At 41.4% G+C, this 15196-nt stretch overlaps 1 protein-coding gene and 1 non-coding gene across 2 annotated transcripts in view; both read left to right on the plus strand.

The window, feature by feature from the left end:
• The window catches only part of LOC124006932 (A disintegrin and metalloproteinase with thrombospondin motifs 2-like), an 80606-nt gene that overhangs the window by 34890 nt on the left and 30520 nt on the right, over positions 1–15196 (plus strand). Inside the window, exon 4 of the mRNA XM_046317119.1 lies at positions 10606–10826. Coding sequence (XP_046173075.1) covers positions 10606–10826 — 221 coding nt within the window. The remainder of the gene's footprint in view (positions 1–10605; positions 10827–15196) is intronic.
• trnat-ugu lies at positions 11876–11950 on the plus strand. The gene has a single exon. It is a non-coding gene; the product is annotated as a tRNA-Thr (tRNA).

The following is a 15196-nucleotide window of genomic DNA, read 5'->3' on the forward strand; positions in this document are numbered from 1 at the left end:
GTTGCAGAGGGAGGTGTTTAGTCCCAGGGTCCTTAGCTTATTGATGAGCTTTGATGGCACGATGGTGTTGAACCCTAAGCTGTAGTTAATGAATAGCATTCTCACATAGGTGTTCCCTTTGTCCAGGTGGGGAAAGAAAGTGTGGAGTGCAATAGAAATTGCATCATCTGTGTATCTTTTGGGGCGGTATGCAAATTGGAGTGGCTCTAGGGTTTATGGGATAATGATGTTGATGTGAGCCATGACCAGCCTTTTGAAGCACTTCATGGCTACAGACGTGAGTGCTACGGGTCGGTAGTAGTTTAGGCAGGTTACCTTAGTGTTCTTGGGCACAGGCACTATGGTGGTCTGCTTGAAACATGTTGATATTACAGACTCGGACAGGGAGAGGTTGAAAATGTCAGTGAAGACACTTGCCAGTTGGTCAGCCCATGCTCACAGTAAATGTCCTGGTAATCCGTCTGGCCCTGCGGCCTTGTGAATGTCTGAATGTTGACCTGTTTAAAGGTCTTACTCACATCAGCTGAGGAGAGCGTGATCACACAGTCTTCCAGAACAACTGGTGCTCTCATGCATGTTTCAGTGTTATTTGCCTCGAAGCGAGCGTAGAAGTAGTTTAGCTCGTCTGGTAGGCTTGTGTCACAGGGCAGCTCTCAGCTGTGCTTCCCTTTGTAGTCTGTAATGGTTTGCAAGCCCTGCCACATCCGACGAGCGTCAGAGCCGGTGTAGTACAATTCAATCTTAGTCCTGTATTGATGCTTTGCCTGTTTGATGGTTCGTTAGAGGGCATAACGGGATTTATTATAAGCGCCAGGGTTAGTGCCGCTCCTTTAGCTCAGTGCGGATGTTGCCTGTAATCCATGGCTTCTGGTTGGGGTATGTCCGTACGGTCACTGTGGGGACGACGTCATCGATGCACTTATTGATAAAGCCAATGACTGATGTGGTGTACTCCTCAATACCATCGGAGGAATCCCAGAACATATTCAAGTCTGTGCTAACAAAACAGTCCTGTAGCTTAGCATCTGCTTCATCTACCCACGTTTTTATTGACCTAGTCACTGGTGCTTCCTGCTTTAATTTTTTCTTGTAAGCAGGAATCAGGAGGATAGAATTATGGTCAGATTTGCTAAATGGAGGGCAAGGGAGAGCTTTGTGTTTTTCCCTCTCTGGTTGCACATTTAACATCGAGATAGAAATTTGGTAAAACGGATTAAGTTTACATTCATTAAAGTCCTCAGCTACTAGGAGCGCCACCTCTGGGTTAGCGTTTTCTTGTTTGCTTATGGCGGAATACAGCTCATTCAATGCTGTCTTAGTGCCAGCCTCAGTCTGTGGTGGTATGCAAACAGCTATGAAAAATACAGATGAAAACTCTCTAGGTAGATAGTGTGGTCTTCAGCTTATCATGAGATACTCTACCTCAGGCAAGCAATAGCTCGAGACTCCCTTAGATATTGTGCAACAGCTGTTATTTACAAAAAATACATAGTCCAACGCCCCTTGTCTTACCAGACGCCACTCTTCTATCCTGCCGGTACAGCATATAACCAGCCAGCTGTATGTTGAGTGTCGTCGTTCAGCCACAACTCTATGAAGCATAAGATATTACAGTTTTTAATATCCTGTTGGTAGTTTAATTTTACGTAGATCATAGATTTTATTCTCAAAAGATTGCACGTTTGCTAGCAGATTGGAAGGAAATGGGGGTTTATTCGATCGCCTACGAATTCTCAGAAGGCAGCCCGCTCTTTGGACCCTTTTTCTCCGCCTTCTCTTCAGGCACGGGGATCTGGGCCTGTTCCCGAGAAAGCAGTATATCAGTTGCGTCCGGCTCCTCAGTCTCTTAAAAGGAAAAAAAGGATTATGTCAGTCCGTGGTGAGTAAACGTAATTGTAATCGGAAATCATTTTCGGTCATAAGAGACGGTAGCGGCAACATTATGTACAACATAAGTAAAAAATAAGTTACAAACAACGCAAATAAACAAACAAAAAATCACAATCAGTTGGGGACACGTAAAACGTCAGCCTTTTTCTCCGGCGCCATTGTTACCTCATATCAATGTTTAATAGCAGGACAGAAGTACATACAAAGACAACGCTTCAAGATTTATTTTAACATTTTTTATTTAACCTTTATTTAACTAGGCAAGTCAGTTAAGAATGATGACGGCTTATCCCGGCCAAACCCGGACGACGCTGAGCCAATTGGGCGCCGCCCTATGGGACTCCCAATCACGGCCAGATGTGATACAGCCTGGATATATTGAGGAGTAATAATGTACTTTTAAAGATGGAATCCACATTAGGGGAAACTGCATCACTGTCCGCCCCAGCACCTCTGTTATTGTTTTGGTTTTGTTGCCATGTTTGTATTTTACAGTGACTTCTTTGTTGGTGTAATATCCCAAATGGATGTGGCAGTTTCACCGTTAAGGATTCCAGTTTTAAAGAGAACTATGAAAATATTTTTATCGTGTAATTTATGACCTTTGTCTTCACCCTTCCATGATATTATCTTTCATCTTTCATACATCTAGATTCTCTACATATGTTTTGCCAGAGATATATAAAAAAATGTTTTACAGTAATCTGCTAATATAACCAATCTCCCATTTAATAATGAGATTTAATGCCTGCAGTATATGAGTTCCTGTGCAGTGGCCAGGCAGCAGCAGGGCTGCCCAAGCACTCTGTCCTCTAGTCGAACCACTCTGTCTGTCTATGAATCCGCCATAAATATGCTCCTTTAATGAACCTGAGGAGATTGTTTATTGTGCAGGACAGAGACTTAATGAACTAATAGATGTATGTTGAGGAGGTTTTTCTCAAAAATATGACTGGCCTTATGTGAACCCTATTGCTTTGTTATTAGTCTGAGTTTTATCACTACTGGGCCAATAGGCTTGACTTTGTCCTGATAGAAAAGGCAGGAGCTCCCCAGTCATCATCCAAGCTATATTTAAATGTGGTGGATATATACCGTTAATGCTTTTTGTGTCATTGAAATGATATTGGCAAAAGTGGCGATTGGTGAAATCTAAGATGAGGGAGGATAACTTTTTTTTAAATGAGTGTGGTCTTATAACAGCATATTGGATGACTGCCATTCATATTCCATTCCCCAAGCTCAATGTTACCTCGATAGGTTTAGGCTACTACATGATACTCAAATTTTCCCTGTACACATTATGAGGTTGCTTTCCATTGATTGTCCTTGAGATGTTTCTACAATTTGATTGGAATCCACCTGTGGTAAATTCAATTGATTGGACATGATTTGGGAAGGCACACGCCTGTCTCTATAAGGTCCCACAGTTGACAATGCATATCAGAGAAAAAACCAAGCCGTGAGCTTGAAGGAATTGTCCGTACAGCTCAGAGACCGGATTGTGTCGAGGCACATATCTGGGGAAAGGTACCAAAACATTTCTGCAGCATTGAACATAGTGGCCTCCATCATTCTTAAATGGAAGTTTGGAACCACCAAGACTCTTCCTAGTGCTAACCACAATGGCCAAACTGAGCAATCGGGGGAGAAGGGCCATGGTAAGGTGACCAAGAACCCGATGTTCACTCTGACAGAGCTCTAGACTTCCTGTGGGGAGATGGGAGTACCTTCCAGAAGGACAACCATCTCTGCAGCACTCCACCAATCAGGCATTTATGGTAGAGTGGCCAGACGGAAGCCACTCCTCAGTAAAAGGCACATGACTGCCCGCTTGGTGTTTGCTAAAATACTCTTAAGACCATGAGAAACAACATTCTCTGGTCTGATAAAACCAAGATTAAACTCTTTAGCTTGAATGCCAAGCGTCACATCTGGAGGAAACCTATCACCATCCCTACGGTGAAGCATGGTGGTGGCAGCATCATGCTGTGGGGATGTTATTCCCGCGGAAGGGACTGGGAGACTAGTCAGGATCGAGGCAAAGATTAATGGAGCAAAGTACAGAGAGATCTTTGATGAAAACCTGCTCCAGAGCGCTCAGGACCTCAGACTGGGGCGAAGGTTCACCTTCCAACAGGACAACGACCCTAAGCACACAGCCAAGACAACGCAGGACTGGCTTTGGAACATGTCTCTGAATGTCCTCGAGTGGCCCAGCCAGAGCCCAGACTTCAACACGATCAAACATCTCTGGAGAGACCTGAAAATAGCTGTGCAGCAACGCTCCCTATCCAACCTGACAGAGCTTGAGAGGATCTGCAGAGAATAATGAGAGAAACTCCCAAAATACAGGTGTGCCAAGTTTGTAGCGTCATACCCACAAAGACTCAAGGCTGTAATCGCAGTGAAAGGTGCTTCAAGAAAGTACTGAGTAAAGGGTCTGAATCCTTATGTAAATGTGCTAATTATAAAAAAAAACATTTTTGCTTTGTCATTATGGGGTATTGTGTGTAGATTGATGAGGGAACAATGTAATCCATTTTAGAATAATGCTGTCATCAAGCAACATTTGGAAAAAGTCAAGGGATCTGAATACTTTCCCGATCGCACTGTAAATGTGTGTTCTAATCCTCTCACATTTTTCCTTTGCTTATGGACTTCAGTGCACAACACATCAGCTGTATGTGACCAGGCGAAAAAAAACTTTCCTAGCTAAACCTTCATAACATGAGCGCTAACCTCTCTACACACAGCCTACCATTGTTATCATGTCATAGCCAACATAGCTACTAGAACTAACGTGTTAGTTAAATCGCTACTGTCATGCAGTGCAGTGTAGTCAGAAATCAGATTAGCAGTTATACCGGTGGGCTCCCGTGGCAATACATTTATCAAATCAAAAGCTTATCTTGACTTGAAAGAGTTCCAGTGTTGGATAGCCATAGCCAGCTAGGTAACATAGCAACCCTCTCTGTTTGAGCCAAGTGTTTGAGTAGGCTAGTAGCTGCATTCACTAGCTAACTGAAAGTGAAAGTAAAAAGAAGTACAACCAAATATCTTTACTCTTTCCCTTTCTCTCTGTCTCTCTTTCTGTCTCTTGCTTCTCCTTATTGATGTCAATGTACCTAGAGGAGGACAGAAGCTAGCTGTCCTCCGGCTACACTATGGTGCTACGCTACAGAGTGCTGCTGAGGCTACTGTAGACATTAATTGCAAAACAGTGTGTTTTATTCAATTATTTGGTGACATGAATATATTTAGTATAGTTTTATCTAAAAAGGATAACTTTTTTAAAGCTTTTTTAAAGCTTGGCAGTTGCAGTACAGGATGGTATGAAGTTTTCCACCTTTCTGTGATACAGTATAGCCCATTTTGGACTTAGCAATGTACATTGGGGTCCAAAATTGTTGACACTCTTGATAAAAAATTAGCAATAATGACTGTATAAAATAAATAATTCAAATACTGAGCTATATTGTGTAAAAAAAGGGACATTATGTTATTTTATAATAATACAATTGCTCAAAGAAAGAGACTTTGTTTAACAAGTAATCATTTTTTTCTCTAAAGGGTTAACACCTCTAAAGATTCTAATGAATAAAATATCAAAATCATACCCCCAAGACATGCTAACCTCCCCTGTTATTGGTAATGGTGAGAGGTTAGCATATCTGGGGGTATGATCCTATGTAACTTTCTCACTTATCATTATTCACGATTATCTGTAATCATGGTAGCATCCACATTAATGTAGAAGTGTTTAGAAACATATTCTATTCTTATTTATAATAAAAGTGACTCCAAAATGACTAAATACATGATTTACCATTCATTTCTATTGGGCACAATATAATCTGAAACAGATCCAAAACGAACCGCAAATGCATCTGAAGTAACAAGTTTGTAGAGTCATAAGTTTGATGAATTCATTGGACGTCGCTGGAGTCTCCGGACTGGTGATCGTCGCTGGAGGCTCCGGACTGGGGATCGTTGCTGGAGGCTCCGGACTGGTGATCGTCGCTGGAGGCTCCGGACTGAGGGCCGTCACTGGAGGCTCCGGACTGGTGATCGTCGCTGGAGGCTCCGGACTGAGGACCGTCACTGGAGACCCCGGACTGGGGACCGTCGCTGGAGACCCCGGAAGCTCTGGACTGTGGAGGCGCAATGGATACCTGATGCGTGGTGCCGGCACTGGTGGTACCGGGCTGAAGACACGCATCTCAGGGCGAGTGCGGGGAGGAGGCATAGGACTTACTGGACTGTGGGGGCGCACTGGAGGTCTGGTGTGTGGTGCCGGCACTGGTGGTACCGGGCTGGTGACACGCACCTCAGGGCGAGTGCGGGAAGCAGGCACAGGACGCACTGGACTATGGAGGCGCACTGGAGATCTGGAGCATAGAGCTGGCACAATGCGTCCTGGCTGGATGCTCACTTGAGCCCGACAAGTGCGGGGCGCAAGCACAGGACGCACTGGGCTGTGCAGACGCACCGGAGACACAGTACGCAGAGCCGGCACAGGATATCCTGGTCCAAGGAGGTGTACTGGAGACCAGGAGCGCTGAGCCGGCACCATCCGTCCTGGCTGGATGTCCATTCTAACCCGGCAAATGCGAGGAGCTGGAATAGAGCGCACCAGGCTATGAATGCGAACTGGAGCGCATCACTGCATAACACTGTGTCTGACCAGTCACACGCTCCCCACGGTAAGCACGAGGAGTTGGCTCAGATCTCCAATCCTGACTCAGCCAACCACGTGTGCCCCCCCAAAAAAAAACATTCTTGGGGCTGCCTCTTGTGCTTCCGTGCTAACCGTGTCCCCTCGTATCGTCACCGTTCCTCCTGCGCTATCTCCCCCTGCTTCCATGGCAGGCGATCCTTTCCTGCCAATATTTCCTCCCACGTCCAGGATCCTTTACCGTCCAAAATCTCGTCCCATGTCCATGATATCTGCTCCTCCTGAACACGCTGCTTGGTCCTTTTGTGGTGGGTTCTTCTGTCACATTCGTCGTATGAATCGGACCAAGGCGCAGCGTGGCATGCGTACATTCTTTATTATTATAAGAATGAACACTGAACAAACTAACCAAAATAACAAAACAACACGTGAAGCTATGCAAATGAGTGCTGACAGGCAACTACACATAGACAAGAACCCACAAACACCAAAGGGAAATGGCTACCCAAATATGATCCCCAGTCAGAGACAACGATAAACAGCTGCCTCTGATTGGGAACAATATCAGACCACCATAAACATACAAATACCTAGACCTACAAAATCCCTAGACAATACAAACCCCTAGACAATATAAAAACTAGCGTATCCACCCTAGTCACACCCTGACCTAACCAAAATATAAAGAAAACAGAAATATCTCAGGTCAGGGCGTGACACTTTGACCCCTTCCTTTTTTTATTAAAAAAGTATTACTTGTTAAACAAAATCACTTTCTCTGAGCAATTGTATTAGTATTAAAATAATTGTATTAGTATAAAAAGTCCCAATTTTTTTGAGCACACAATATACCTCAATAATTGATGTATTGATTTTATACAGTCATTATTGCTAATCTTTATCAAGGGTGTCAATATTTGTGTACTCCACTGTAAAGACAATTATCATACTATAAAGATGCCCTGCTTGATCCTTATGCTAAGTATGGCATAGTATTCCCATTATGCAGTTTAGGTCATTTATCACAGCTACAAATAATCTCTACAGTAAGAGTTTGCATAATATTATGAATGGGTTGTTGTTGGTCTGGTTCACAATCAAGGATGCCAATAGTTGTGGCTGAACTGTGTTGTTGGACCGTCTCTATCAATCTGTCTCTCAGTCTCTGTGTGTTTCTCTAACCCATATCCTCCCACCCTCGTTGAGACATTGAGATATTGCATGTGTAGAGAGAGGTTGAGTGGCATGGCTCCTTGGTTTACATACCTGAGTGTGAATTCATCCGAGGCAAAGAGAACTGTGTTACAGACAGATGTGCAGGGGAGGATGTCAGAATGATTTTCACTTCACCAATGAAGGAATGTGTATTCTTTGGAGCAAACCCAAGATTTTGCTATTGTCTTAAAGCCCCAGTGCAGTCCTCCAAAAAAATATTTTATTGTGTTGTTATATTTATATTTACATGCTATGAGGTTGGAATAGTACTGTAAAATTGTGAAAATTATGATAATGCCCGTTTAGTGTAAGAAAAAAAAAAGAATGCCTGAAATTTCAGCCTGTTTTGGTAGGATGAAGTTTTGGCCTGCCAGTTTTCCGCTCAGACCACTCCCATACAGTCCTTGCAAAATTCTTGCTTGAGAAATTGCTAAGAAGCTATTTTTTTATGCGAGTAAAGTCATACCGTATAAAAGAATATCACAACAGCTATGATGGAAACAGGAAGTTTATAAATGCTTACAGATCATTTGTTCATTCGACCTGATGGGATCTTTTTGTATTGGTAAAATTAAAGCTGCAATATGCAGGAATCGCTCCACTATTTCCTGGTTGCAAAAATTCTAATAGTTCAGTATAACAAAACAAGCAAGTATCGTGTGTAGAGAATCACTGTACCATCTAAACCACTTTAAAATATATTTTCCATATCAAAAAATATAGTGTTTGAAGCTGGTGTACACAACCAAAAGTAAAAGACGCAAAAGCTAAACTTAAGAACAGGAAGCTTAGAAATAATGGACATAGAACATATCTACCGCTTTTTAGACTTGCTTTCAGTGACAGATCTATAACTCACATTTCTGTGTGATTTTGGTCCGGTTACCCAAAAACGTACATATGGCAGCTTTAATTAGTAGCTCAGTTGGTAGAGCATGGCGCTTGTAACGCCAGGGTAGTGGGTTCGATTCCCGGGACCACCCATACGTAGAATGTATGCACACATGACTGTAAGTCGCTTTGGATAAAAGCGTCTGCTAAATGGCATATATTATTATATTATATTATTAATTATGCAAGAAACTACTTTAAATATGGAGTCACGTGATGATATGGTGTGTGGTCCTCCCACTAAGACACCATGCAATTTCCATGCAATGAAAACCATGCAATATATTAGGCTACAATTAAAATAAGTTATGATGAACTTCACAGAGTGGTGAAAGTGCACGGTGATGAGCTTGATGCGCCTTTCCAATTAATATCGAGGGTCTTATTCTTGTGACATGATGATCAATGCTGGACTTATCCATACAAATCTCATCATGTAGACTAACCTACCTGCACAACCTACCTGCACTGTATCTGCAAACTGTTGGCTAGAACGCAAGTGCCCGGACCAGAGTAGGCACGTTTGCTTTTTAACACAACAGTTTTCGGTAGAGTTGAAAATGCGATGGAAACACATTGAACCTTAGATTTTTAATCGGTACATGAAAATGTTCACTAGGTCATCATTCACTGATTTTTATCCCAACAAGCCAGTTTACTGGAAACAAACATTTTCTTTATGCATATTTTAGAATATTTGCATGGAAATCTGTCGCCAATTGGATGTAAACCTAGCTAGTAAGGTACGTAATTGTTACCCAGAAATGATTTGGTATTGAGATAAAAACTGCTGCATTGGGCCTTTAACTAATCTGTCTCTTTCAAACCCGGCTGGGGAGAAAAGCTATGCTCAGCCAAGGTTCACACAGCGTTTGTCACGCCCTGACCACAGTAAGCTGTTTTTCTCTGTGTTGGTTGGGGCGTGATAGTGTCTAGGGTGGGTCATCTAGGGTTTTTGTATGTCTATGTTGGCCTGATATGGTTCCCAATCAGAAACAGCTGTTTATCGTTGTCTCTGATTGGGGATCATATTTAGGTAGCCATTTCTCTTTTGTGTTTGTGGGATCCTGACTATGTTTAGTTGCCTGTCAGCAATATTTTGTATAGCTTCATGGTTCGTTTGTGCTTTATTGTTTTGGAGAGTTTTCAGTTTATTAAAAATGTGTGGAACTCTACTCATGCTGCGCCTTGGTCGCACTCATACAACAAATGTGAGCCAGCGTTGGAATAATGTACTCTGACAGGATGTGTGTATCAAATCAAATCAAATCAAATTGATTTATTTATATAGCCCTTCGTACATCAGCTGATATCTCAAAGTGCTGTACAGAAACCCAGCCTAAAACCCCAAACAGCAAGCAATGCAGGTGTAGAAGCACGGTGTAGAAGCGTGTGTGTGTGTGTGTGTGTGTGTGTGTGTGTGTGTGTGTGTGTGTGTGTGTGTGTGTGTGTGTGTGTGTGTGTGTGTGTGTGTGTGTGTGTGTGTGTGTGTGTGTGTGTGTGTGTGTGTGTGTAAAGAAAAAACTGTTGGGAGGATTAAACTTTTTTAACAAGCTGTCAAGATCAACCTGTTTTACCACAAGACTTCCAAACAGCATAGAAAAGGTTATGCACCGTGAATTAGACACATTCATATGTCTGTACGTTCCCAGAATGGCTATTGACTAATATATCAAATTAGCACTCCAAATTATACATACAAATCTAAAGTGATTTTATACCATTCACACGCTGGATTACTTACAAGGATACAGCACCAAACCATTTTTGGAAAATAATCCTATTTGAGTCAGTACTTTGTTTAAAAATAATAATAATATTGGCTAATATCATCCAGTTTAAATTAAAGTCTGGTACAGTGCCATTAGATACCGTGAATCGTCTCTAAGGCCTTCTTCCCCATATATCTGTTTGTATGTTATGTTGTTCAGGGTCAGTTCTGGGTGGTCTGATGGACCTGCAGGCACTGTCCAGAGGAGTGCAGCAACAGCATCACAAACTGAACCAGACCAGGAGGGCCCGGGCCCGACGCCAGGCCCACGAGGAACCTGAGCTGTTCAACATGGAGGTTCTACTGGGGGTAGACTACTCCGTGGTCCACTTCCATGGCAGAGAGAACATCCAGAAGTACCTGCTCACCCTCATGAACATAGTAAGTAACATATACTACATAACAATACACTACATAACACTACACTACATAAAACTACACTACATAAAACTACACTACATAACACTAAACTACATAAAACTACACTACATAAAACTACACTACATAACAGTACACTACACAAACCTATACTACACCTAACCTATACTACACTACATAACATAACACTACACTACACTACATAACACTACACTACACTACATAACACTACACAACATGATACTAAATTACACTACAAAACACTACACTAAACTACATAACAATATACTATATAACACTACACTATACTATATAACACTACGCTACACTACATTACACTACACTGTACTACATAACACTATACTACTCTATGCTTTATAACGCTACACAACACTACATTATACTATACTATATTACACTACATAATACTACATGCCACTACACTAAGTAACACTAAACTGCACTCCATAACACTACACTCCATACCACTAAACTACACTACATAACACAACACTACATAACACTACACAACACGACACTACACTACATAAACACTACACTACACTATATAGCACTATACTACACTACACTGCACTACGCAACACTACACTGCATACCACTATACTATACTACACTAGACTACATAGTGCTACACTACATACCACTAACTCCACTACACTACATACCACTAACTCCACTACACTACATACCACTATACTACACTACATACCACTATACTACACTACACTGCATACCACTATACTACACTACACTAGACTACATAATGCTACACTACATACCACTATACTACACTACATACCACTATACTACACTACATACCACTATACTACACTACATACCACTATACTACACTACACTAGCCTACATAATGCTACACTACATACCACTATACTACACTACATACCACTATACTACACTACATACCACTATACTACACTACATACCACTATACTACACTACACTAGACTACATAATGCTACACTACATACCACTAAACTACACTACACTACATACCACTAAACTACACTACAGTGGTTCTGTAGCTCAGTTGGTAGAGCATGGCGCTTGTAACGCCAGGGTAGTGGGTTCGATCCCCAGGGACCACCCATACGTAGAATGTATGCACACATGACTGTAAGTCGCTTTGGATAAAAGCGTCTGCTAAATGGCATATATTATTATTATTATTACATACCACTAACTCCACTACACTACATACCACTAAATTACACTACATACCACTATACTACACTACACTGCATACCACTATACTACACTACACTAGACTACATAATGCTACACTACATACCACTATACTATACTACACTACATACCACTAAACTACACTACATACCACTAACTCCACTACACTACATACCAATATACTACACTACACTACATACCACTAACTCCACTACACTACATACCACTATACTACACTACACTACATACCACTAACTCCACGACACTACATACCACTATACTACACTACACTACATACCACTAAACTACACTACATACCACTAACTCCACTACACTACATACCACTAAACTATACTACATACCACTATACTACACTACACTACACTACATACCACTATACTACACTACACTAGACTCTACATAATGCTACACTACATACCACTAACTCCACTACACTACATACCACTAAACTACACTACATACCACTATACTACACTACATACCACTATACTATACTACACTACATACCACTATACTACACTACACTAGACTACATAATGCTACACTACATACCACTAACTCCACTACACTACATACCACTAAACTACACTACATACCACTATACTACACTACATACCACTATACTATACTACACTACATACCACTATACTATACTACACTAGACTACATAATGCTACACTACATACCACTAACTCCACTACACTACATACCACTAACTCCACTACACTACATACCACTATACTACACTACATACCACTATACTACACTACACTGCATACCACTATACTACACTACACTAGACTACATAATGCTACACTACATACCACTATACTACACTACATACCACTATACTACACTACATACCACTATACTACACTACATACCACTATACTACACTACACTAGACTACATAATGCTACACTACATACCACTATACTACACTACATACCACTATACTACACTACATACCACTATACTACACTACACTAGACTACATAATGCTACACTACATACCACTAAACTACACTACACTACATACCACTAAACTACACTACATACCACTAACTCCACTACACTACATACCACTAAATTACACTACATACCACTATACTACACTACACTGCATACCACTATACTACACTACACTAGACTACATAATGCTACACTACATACCACTAACTCCACTACACTACATAACACTATACTACACTACATACCACTAACTCCACTACACTACATACCACTAAACTACACTACATACCACTAACTCCACTACACTACATACCACTAACTCCACTACACTACATACCACTATACTATACTACACTACATACCACTATACTATACTACACTAGACTACATAATGCTACACTACATACCACTATACTACACTACATACCACTAACTCCACTACACTACATAACACTAAACTACACTACATACCACTAAACTACACTACATAACACTATACTACACTACGTACCACTAACTCCACTACACTACATAACACTACACTCCATGACAATATATTACACTAGATAACAATTTACTATACTAATAACACTAAACTACCATACATAACACTACACTCCATAACACTAAACCACAATCCATAACACTACACAACACTACACTTCACCCTGTTCACACATTCAGCCATTTCCACCTTTCTACCACAAAATCATTCTCTAACCTGTGTTATGTGCTTCCCTTTCACGTTTCAATCTGTTTCGTTCGTTTTTTCCTTTTCAATATTTGTCTGTTCCACCACCCATTTCTCCTCAGATGAATGTTCAGTGGATTCTGTGTGAGACCTTGTAGCATTATTCATTTGATTATAATGATTTTCTGGCAGTCTGGCCTCTCTGGCTTCTATCAGCCAGTTACCTGGCCAGTGAATACAAGCTAACAGAATCAGCCAGTTACCTGGCCAGTGAATACAAGCTAACAGAATCAGCCAGTTACCTGGCTAACAGAATCAGCCAGTTACCTGGCCAGTGAATACGAGCTAACAGAATCAGCCAGCACGTAATTAGTGAATACGAGCTAACAGAATCAGCCAGCACGTAATTAGTGAATACGAGCTAACAGAATCAGCCAGCACGTAATTAGTGAATACAAGCTAACAGAATCAGCCAGCACGTAATTAGTGAATATGAGCTAACAGAATCAGCCAGCACGTAATTAGTGAATACGAGCTAACAGAATCAACCAGCATGTAATTAGTGAATACGAGCTAACAGAATCAGCCAGCACGTAATTAGTGAATACGAGCTAACAGAATCAGCCAGCACGTAATTAGTAAATACGAGTGAACAGAATCAGCCAGCTACCTAGTTAGTGAATACGAGCTAACAGAATCAGCCAGCTACCTAGTTAGTGAATACGAGCTAACAGAATCAGCCAGCTACCTAGTTAGTAAATACGAGCTAACAGAATCCAGCCCGTGTCCTCTGGTGGGTCAGGACAAGGGCCAGTGCAAATGAGGTTATTAACACAAGGTTTGGGATGGGGTAGGGGACACAGGCAGGGGGCAGATCCAGGAAGAGATATAGAGAGAGGAGGGCAGGAATGAAACGGGGGACTGGAGATTCGTATAAGAGAGAGGGCTAAAGAGTTTGTGTGAGCATGGAGAGATGGGTGCGATGGGTGTCTTGTAAATACTGATCATATGATTATTTGATTCAGCCAAGGCAGGAAACAGCTTCACAGCTGTATCTGTAACAGCAGGCCTTTACTGTTTCACTTGATTCAGTTGAGTACTATTCACTCTGCATGAATTGGAAAGCTTCGTGACAGCTTCTAGAAATATCAGCTGTGAAATATTTGATGGAAAAACAAGATCAATTGCACGACCCAGAAACACACTGTAGGACAGTTTTGTCATTCCTCATTGAGAGGAGTCATTTAGCTGTAATATGATCCACTGAAGCAGAGGAATAGGTTGAATCCAACTAAATCAATTCTCACTTAAACCGGTGCACCCAGAAATTGTGTTGCCATTCAGTGGCCCCCACTCAGGTCAACAGAAATATTACAAGACAGACAGACAGAGTTATTGTAGATGCCTTATAGTCAGTGTTATAGATCATTATAAAGGGTGTTATAAAGCATTATATACATGTTCT

The sequence above is a fragment of the Oncorhynchus gorbuscha genome, linkage group LG20 (genome assembly GCF_021184085.1).
Source record: "Oncorhynchus gorbuscha isolate QuinsamMale2020 ecotype Even-year linkage group LG20, OgorEven_v1.0, whole genome shotgun sequence".
NCBI lineage: Eukaryota > Metazoa > Chordata > Actinopteri > Salmoniformes > Salmonidae > Oncorhynchus > Oncorhynchus gorbuscha.